This window comes from Sinocyclocheilus anshuiensis, unplaced genomic scaffold (assembly GCF_001515605.1).
Source record: "Sinocyclocheilus anshuiensis isolate Anshui unplaced genomic scaffold, SAMN03320099.WGS_v1.1 scaffold947, whole genome shotgun sequence".
Taxonomy (NCBI): Eukaryota; Metazoa; Chordata; class Actinopteri; order Cypriniformes; family Cyprinidae; genus Sinocyclocheilus; species Sinocyclocheilus anshuiensis.
The window spans coordinates 287,914-296,730 of record NW_015547686.1 but is presented as its reverse complement, the minus strand read 5'-3'; the positions used below and the strand labels follow the sequence as shown (position 1 = coordinate 296,730).

Genomic DNA, 8,817 nt, shown 5'->3' with positions numbered 1-8,817 from the left:
CTAGGCCGAAGCCGAACAAAATGAAACACTGGGCCAAAGGCCGAATACCGAACATGGTTTTTCACATTTTTCCCCCATGTAGGCCTATTTTGCCATTTTTTTTCACAATTGCATAAATTAAATAGCCTAAATGTGCTTTTTACTGTTTTGTCTTGTTTTTCAAAGAAAAAAAATCAATTACACAACAATTTAAAAACATTTAACACTAAACATTTTTTAACATTCTAGCAGACATTATATCAACAAAGAACAATTTAACTTAAAATTAATAAGTTACTAAAATAATATTCTTTGTCCTACTAAATTATTTCATTCTTGCATGCAAAAAGACCTGTATGGTGACTATGGGGCTATGTAAAATATTTTTTGCAACTTACTTAGGTTTATCATTTGTCATTTTTTTCCCCGATAATGTCGATAATCGTCTGTTACCTGACTGTTGACATCGACATCGCGATACTTACGAGACCTCATTGATATACGATAATATCGTCATATTGCCCAGCCCTATGCTGTATCAGACATTTTGTGTGTTGGAGTTTTTAAACAATTCAGTGAAGACAAAAACATTTCAGAACATAGTAAAACAGAGCAGAACATACTACAGAGCAATACTACACCACGATTTGAAGATTTAGATCTGTTTGTAGAAATGCTGCTCAGAGCATTGTAGCCAGAATGCCTTACTGAAGGTGTTTATATTTAGCGTTTTACATTTAATTTAGCCATAGAGATGCTGATAGCACTGCTTAATAATTTACACAGCCACCAAATTCAATTCATTATCTAATCCAATTTGTGGATGTTTCCCATAAAACTGCCCAACAACCCTAACAGAGTGTGCATACCTGAGGTCGGCGAACCCGTATGATCCAGGTAGGAGGTACTATAACGGCGGCATGTGCTCCTAATGAACACGGTTCTTCTATCTGCTGCAGCATAAAGCATGTCACCTTATTATGATACTGCAGACAGAAAGAGAGGAAAGTTACACACATTTACATACTCTATGATATGAAAACACACTAATGCAAACAGCTTGAGAGACTTACTGCTTGTTTGCACCAGGAGAATCATTAGAAACACAATGGAAAACTACAGTACCTGTGGATGAAAAGATTTACATTTCAGCATAAAAATGCTCTCTGGTTCTATACAGTTTCTGAGCGTTTAAAATTCATGGAAAACACAGAACACAACTGCCATTTTTTTCTTTAAACTTTTTACTTATTCTAATTGAGTGCTGAACAAAGAATGCTGTCTCATACATTTTGTATGTTGGAGTTTTTAAACAATTCAAGAAGACAAAAACATTTCAGAACATAGTAAAACAGAGCAGAACATACTACAGAGCAATACTACACCACGATTTGAAGATTTAGATCTGTTTGTAGAAATGCTGCTCAGAGCATTGTAGCCAGAATGCCTTACTGAAGGTGTTTATATTTAGCGTTTTACATTTAATTTAGCCATAGAGATGCTGATAGCACTGCTTAATAATTTACACAGCCACCAAATTCAATTCATTATCTAATCCAATTTGTGGATGTTTCCCATAAAACTGCCCAACAACCCTAACAGAGTGTGCATACCTGAGGTCGGCGAACCCGTATGATCCAGGTAGGAGGTACTATAACGGCGGCATGTGCTCCTAATGAACACGGTTCTTCTATCTGCTGCAGCATAAAGCATGTCACCTTATTATGATACTGCAGACAGAAAGAGAGGAAAGTTACACACATTTACATACTCTATATGAAAACACACTAATGCAAACAGCTTGAGAGACTTACTGCTTGTTTGCACCAGGAGCAGCTAATAGCTACAATCTCTTTACTGTGAAAGGCAAATTTCTGCTGAAACCCCTGTAGGTGGAGATCAGATTCTGTTATAAGCTTTAGAATTCATTCATTAGCCTTTTTTGAAATGTACATGTAATACATGTAATTTCTCAAATACACACTCTTGCTGTGATCCATTCTACCCACCTTTCCACACTGTTTGCATTTGCCCTCTTGTCTTCTCCGATGGACCCAGTGGTGTCGCACTATTGCTGGCTGCCATAAAAAACACAAGATCTCATTTAGCTGTGCCATCCATAGATTATGACAATCTGTGCTTAAAATGCCACATCAAACCAGTAATGTTGTGGGGTTATGCTGTGGGGTATTAAGATCAAATCTGAGGTTTGGGATATGGTATGAACAGGAGCAGACAGCAGAACAGAAATCAGGAGAACAGAAGACCTCTGGAGATGCATTCCAAATGCCTGTAAACTGAGTTGAATGCCATGATGAAATGCCTGTATGAGTGTGGGAAAATGTATACTTAAATACTTTGGTACAAACTCCCTTAGACATACCCAAACGAAAAAATGTTTCAGATTTTTTTTTTGTCTTTTAGGGTTAAGGGTTATAGTTTGGGCTTACACAATGTACCAGACGTGAGTGGCACAACGTGACGCAACGCGACTATAGAAAATAGAGTTCACTATAATATAACTATAATAACTATAATGCCCCCTTTCAATTTCTCCACGTGATTGCATTACTTCAGACAACAGTACAAATAGATTTGAAACTTTCACACAATGTTCATTTACATATACTAATGACATTGTAACAATACAAAGCTGGTTTAATTAATTAAATAATTAATTACAAATTTGTACGTCATTGTGTTTAGTTGTGAATTTGTTTAAATTGAGTAAATTTCACTAAATTTATTTGTGAATCATTATCTATTTATTGTGAACACAAAACAATTCTAATCCAAACTAACTAGTTAGTTTGTAGTAATTGTAATTAGATTTATTTAAAAACAACAGAAATGTACGAGCCCTCATTTAGCCAAGTAAAGGTGTCATCACAGCTGTGTGAATGTGTGTGTGATACCTCTGTGATAGAGGTGTGCGCATTACATTTAGCTGCAGCACCTCTCATTTGCTCCAAAGCACGGCGACCTCTGAAAGCTCTGCGTCGCCAGGTATGCTAACCCACCAAGGCAAGATGGAAGACAGGAAGAGACAAGGCACACATAGGAGCAGAAGTGCAATGGAGAGAAAAGGATGAGGAGATGAGGGACATGCAGCACCTCTCATTTGCTCCAAAGCACGGCGACCTCTGAAAGCTCTGCGTCGCCAGGTATGCTAACCCACCAAGGCAAGATGGGAGACAGGAAGAGACAAGGCACACATAGGAGCAGAAGTGCAATGGAGAGAAAAGGATGAGGAGACGAGGGACGGATTACAGCAGTGAGAGTGACATAGGGGACGCATAAAAAGGAAAACAGAGTAAAAAGGGTAAAGAAAGATTTAAACAGCAAACAGCACCTGCCCCTGAAGTGTGTGTAAAACAGTCTGGGGTCACTCAGACAGCTGCATAGAACTACTTACAAATCTTAAACTTACAAATAACAATGAAGAAAACGAAGTACTTATCTTAAAAATTTAATTTATAAATAATAAAAATAAAATGACTTTAAGCACACTGCTGTTGGCTATTTATATCAAGCTATGAAGGTTTTGCAGCAATAAGTTTGACAGAATCGGAAAACAGGCAGAATGGAAGAGATATTTAGAAAATAAAGAAAAGAAGAAACTCACTTCCCGGATGTTCCGTGAACCTGACTCCCTGAAAGATGGTTTACATCTGAAGTTTATCTGAAAGAAAATTTTAAAAAATCTTATTTTCTACAATACTATTTAGTATTTACCCTAATTTAATGGTGCCATAGAATGCATTGATACAAAAATGTTAATTGTTCTCTGATATCTACATATAAGGTATGTGGCTTAGGTAAGGGCAAAAAATCTCCAGAAACGGTTCTACATGTCCATTTACAACCCTAGGATATGTCCCTAGAATGAAATGGTCTGTTTTTACATTATTTGGAAGGGTCATGAATAATAATGTTGAGCTCTGCTCTGATTGGCTGTTTCACAGTGCGGCTCATTTCAGTAGCTCACACAGCAGGAAGGAAACACAGGGAAAATATATATTTTAATACTGTCTCTCGCAGTTATATCGTTGGGTAATTATACTGTATATAAAATGCGGGCATCAGGGAGCCGCATATTAATATGCAGGGCATTGAAACTGCGTTCGAATGCATGATCGTTGATCACGTGCTGTGTAAACTACAGCGGCAGTACTTACCACACATTTTACAAGATCAGATGCTTGTCAGTGGTGCTCAGGATCTGTAAATCATTCGCCATCATCCTCAGTCATCTCTCCTTACTCTGTTTATGTGGTAAGTGAAATCGTACGTACTGTAATGTAACAGGCTACCGCTAGCAAGCAGCTAACCATGTCCCTTTAGTGGCTAGCGGTATTTTATTAGAACGTGTGTTATTTGTTTTCCGTGCCTTTCTGAATATAGACACCAACCCATCCCTGCACATCACATCCCCTGCACAGCCTGGAACATAACATTAATTTCCATGATCTGCCATTTTCGCTGTTGTCCTCGCTTGTTTCTTCACAATACCTGCAGAACTTCTGATGATTCGGCTGTGCAGGTTCGGCTGGCGGCTGGCATAGAACATGGGCGGGTATATGCAAATGTTGGGGGCATAACTATTAGTGATCCTGACTGTAACGTCACAGTCGGTGTTATGTTCTGATTCGCCTATTTTTCAGTGGTCTTTTGCATGCACAAGATTTACATAAGAAGGAGGAAACAATGGTGTTTGAGGCTTACGGTATGTAATTTCCATGTACAGAACTGTTATTATTCAACTAGGCCAAGGTAAATACAGTTTTCCATTCTATGGCACCTTTAAACCCCAACAATGAAACAATCAGTAGCTCATCAAAACCACAAACTGCTAGATTGTTTTCCAGAAAACATGCTCAGATTTGGAGATTCCTAACTGAGCTTAATACTTCTACAGGGGGAAAAATACATTTTGGAATTTTATAAAGAGTATATGAGAATAGAACAAAAACCAAATGCACCATTTGCCTCTACATCTTCTCTGAGTTTATTAGACTGATTAGTGAGAAGTATGATTAAAATCATCCCTGATCAAGCATCATTTCACCACAATCAGCCCCACATACCAGGCACAAACTGTTGAAGACACCAGCCCAATTCAATACTGAGCACACAGTATCTGTGCCTCATGAGTAAAATAAAACTCCACCAACAACCCGACACTGACTTGCCCAATCGCATTGATAGTGATTAAGGTGCTAATAAGAAAAAGAGTGTGTCTGGCAAGAAAACCTTTCTGCATTATATGGTTAAAACCAAACTTAACTTCAAATCAATCAAGTTATCAAAAAGAGTTTTGGATGCCCCCTTCACAGGCTGGATGAACTGAGAGCTAAAGTGGCACCAGATGTTAACGGGACTCTGTTATTTGGCTGTTCTAGGTTTATCAGGCCAGACAGTCACCACTCTTTACTAAGATCAGATGTGTGAATGATCCATTATCCCCAGTTGAGTCTGATAAAAAGCTAGAGGGTTTCTCACTCTGAATGATGGGTCTTTGAGAGGCACCTCATCAAGCCCCTCCCCTTGGGGCAGAGCATTCCAGTCCAATAACTGAAGGGAGGAACACGTATGGTCTGTGATGCAGTGTCAGATCATGTCTCTACCTCTACCTGCCACTGGTAACGACACTCACCTTTTCCAGCTGTTCAATGCAGATGGAGTGAACTACGATCTTGCAAGCGGCACATTTTTTCCGAGCAACAGACTTTTGCTGTGAAAAACAGGAAAAAGGGACATTAGATTTGCTCTGACTGAGGTGATCTTCACTTGACGCAAAATTAACAATCAAGAACTAAATCATAATGATTTAGTGCCCATAATTTGAAAATTGAAATTATGCAATGCATTTTGTAAGATAGCCACCAGGGGGCAGCATTACGCTAAGAGAGAAAATATGAGCGAAAAAGAGAAATGTGCAATTGAGAGATTCTCTCTTATTTCCCCCTTTACCATCCATCTATTTCTATATCCTCCATCATATATTCTAGATTCTCCAGTATATTATACCATCCTGTATTCTCTCTAATCTGGAATTTCTCACTTTCGTCCCGCTATTTACTCTCCTCTGTTTACTCACTCTGTTATCTCTCTTTAGTAAAGAGGGACTTATGCTGGCATTCCTATAGAACACACACTCACCAGGGACTTGGCGTAACAGTGCTGTTCTCCGACGTAACAGAAGTCCCCGGAGACATTCGTCTCAAACCAGATGTGCTCTCCGTACAGAGCTGATTCCTGCTCAAATACAATGCATCAAATTAAATGTGAAACCAGAGAAAGAAACTGTAGCTCTATCAAGAGTACAATGAATAGAGATCTGAAGTCTAGATTATTTGGGTTTGTGTTACTCACACTCCAGTCCACTGTGCTGCGTATTTCTCTGTCGGTTTCCCCCTTAGCCAACACTGCAGCACTGGGCTGGCATGACAGGTGCTGGAGACCGGACTTGGCAATGGCCTTCCTACAGACAAACACAAAATAGACAGGTCCCATAAAACATCAAGCAAAAATGATAAACAGAAACTCAATGTATAGCCCGGATGTACACATACACAAAGAAGGACAGTAAAAGTTTCAAACAAAACAAAACATTCAAATTACTGTTGTTTTAACAGTGTGCGTCACATGTAAACCATTAAAAGAATAAAAAAAACACAAAAAACACCTCGGGAGAAGTGAGATCAATTTGAAAAAATGAAAGGAGAGAATAAAAAGAAAAGAGAAACAGAAACATTGAAACTTTGTGTTTAGCTGCCAAACTGACACTCATAAAATAATCCCACTGCTCCACCAATCATATTTCTTGCACATACAGCTAAAGGAAAAGTTCACTAGTGTAAACATCAAAATATCAAAGAGAATACAAGAATACAAGAGACAAAGTTCCATAATCACCTATATTGGAATTACTGTTGGAGTGCTTGATTTACAGTAAGGCTAGTATTAAGGTTATTTACTTTGGAGTTGAAATTATGTAGTGCTGAGGGAAAAAAAAAAACAAATACAAAAAATCTTTCTCCCAAAGTTTGAAAAGGGACATATATACTCTCACATACGGCATTAAAATGTGACCGCAAAGTCCAAATAGCTTTCGGTGAAAACATTACAAGCACACACATACTAAGACATACAGCTGTAGTTAGGGCTCTACATACGAGAGGAATGCACTCCATGTGTCAATCTGTGGGTTGTAGTAAATTCCCTGCCGTGTGTGTGAAAGACTGAGATCTGGCAAGCAAGGGGAGCTCGTCCTGTACAGTGCAACTGATCCTGGACCTGCAAGAGAATTTCGCCTCCCTGCCCACAATCCACCTACATTAGACAGGCCCTGTGCCTGACTGGTCCTACGGTAACGGCCATACAGCCCATAAGAGCCTGTGCTCCGGTAAATGGCTTCAGCAGGAAGTAGGTGTGAGGAGTTTCGCCTCAGGCAACGTGGGGCACGGATGAGGGGACGGGGCTGAATACTTTCTCCTGGCATCAAACCCTGAGCCAACCACGTCATACACTTATCAGACTCCAACTCTAAGTCCATCCCTGCTTGCTTGTGCTCCTCCTGGCTACAGTCACTATCAGAGAGAGAGGAGTATTCTTCTGCACTCTTATTCTCAGTTTCATGATCTTCACTCATTTGCACCACGCTAGCCAAGAGCAGTGATGGTCCAAGGAGCTGGGCGTGAATGCTATGGTGTTTGGCAGCCTGTCTTCGTCGTATAGCGAACCGTGGGGTCAGGCAGGCTGTTGCACCGCTCGACCTCCTCCTGGTGAAGTGTCCTCTTCTGCGGTGTAAGACCCCCGCCTGCACGTTGCTGGTTTGGAGCTGAGTGCTAGACCTGCGTCTCTGAGCCAGGCCTGCTGACGGCAGGCCCACGCTGGAGCGCCGGCGTGCTTTACTCGCTGGAAGTGACACGCTGGAGAGCCTGGGTCCACTTGGCTCACAGGCTTTCCGTCTGAAACGTAGGCCAAACAATGTATCCATTGGACTCAGTGATAAGAGAAGATGCTATACGCCACGACTGATGTCTTCCCCAGAGGACACTGTGGGCGCAAGAGCGAGTCGGTCAGCACACACAATACACAGCCTACAACATACATGAAAAAATCTGGCCTGACTGTCTCCACAAATGCAGTGCTGTTCCTTTGACATTTTGTGAAATAAAAATGATATTAGACCACCACGAATCACTCCAATCAGCTCTATTCAGTGCTATTCAATGCCAATCAACTCTATTCTCCACACCTGTGTGACTTGTTTAGCAGCTCAGATGAAGCTGAAGAAAATCACAGGCCCTAAGCATCTAAATCCTCTGCATCCAAGTATCGGTCTGAATCGTAACCAAGCAAATGAAACCTCCTTTAATCAGCAATGCTACGTAGCTGGATGACATACGATCACAATTGATTCAGGAGTATAATGTGGTCATGATATACCTGACTGCGCTCAGGTAATGTTATCTGACGGCGATATTTATAGAAGTCATCTCCACTCTCACTCTCCAATCTCCACTCTCTCGGATTCCACAGAGACACTTCTTGACAGTGCAATTAAAGGGACAGTTCACCCAAAAATGGGTGTGGGGGGGGGTTAGTTCATTTGAGTTTCCCTCTTTTCTTCGCTTTCAAATGGCTTGTAAAAGTGCCGTGCGTGTTTTACTTTCACTTTCAAATTAGCGGCAATTCGGCGTTGATTCAATTCAAATTCAACGTCAAACTCAGAACTTTTGTTAACAAAACTAATACAAATACACCATATATGCCTAATAAAATAACAAATTACTTAGGCTACACAAAGTTTAAATAGGTATATAAAACTGA

The 8,817-nt window shown here is 40.2% G+C and overlaps 1 protein-coding gene across 1 annotated transcript in view; it reads right to left on the bottom strand.

Moving 5' to 3' along the window:
* LOC107703288 (diacylglycerol kinase zeta-like) overlaps nucleotides 1-8,817 on the bottom strand; it is a 96,170-nt gene that overhangs the window by 41,891 nt on the left and 45,462 nt on the right. The window contains 9 exon segments of the mRNA XM_016505863.1: nucleotides 1,593-1,709; nucleotides 1,794-1,865; nucleotides 1,989-2,057; nucleotides 3,605-3,661; nucleotides 5,482-5,553; nucleotides 5,636-5,713; nucleotides 6,142-6,237; nucleotides 6,355-6,463; nucleotides 7,158-8,040. Of these exon segments, the coding sequence (XP_016361349.1) occupies nucleotides 1,593-1,709; nucleotides 1,794-1,865; nucleotides 1,989-2,057; nucleotides 3,605-3,661; nucleotides 5,482-5,553; nucleotides 5,636-5,713; nucleotides 6,142-6,237; nucleotides 6,355-6,463; nucleotides 7,158-7,981 (1,494 nt within the window). The 5' untranslated portion in view covers nucleotides 7,982-8,040.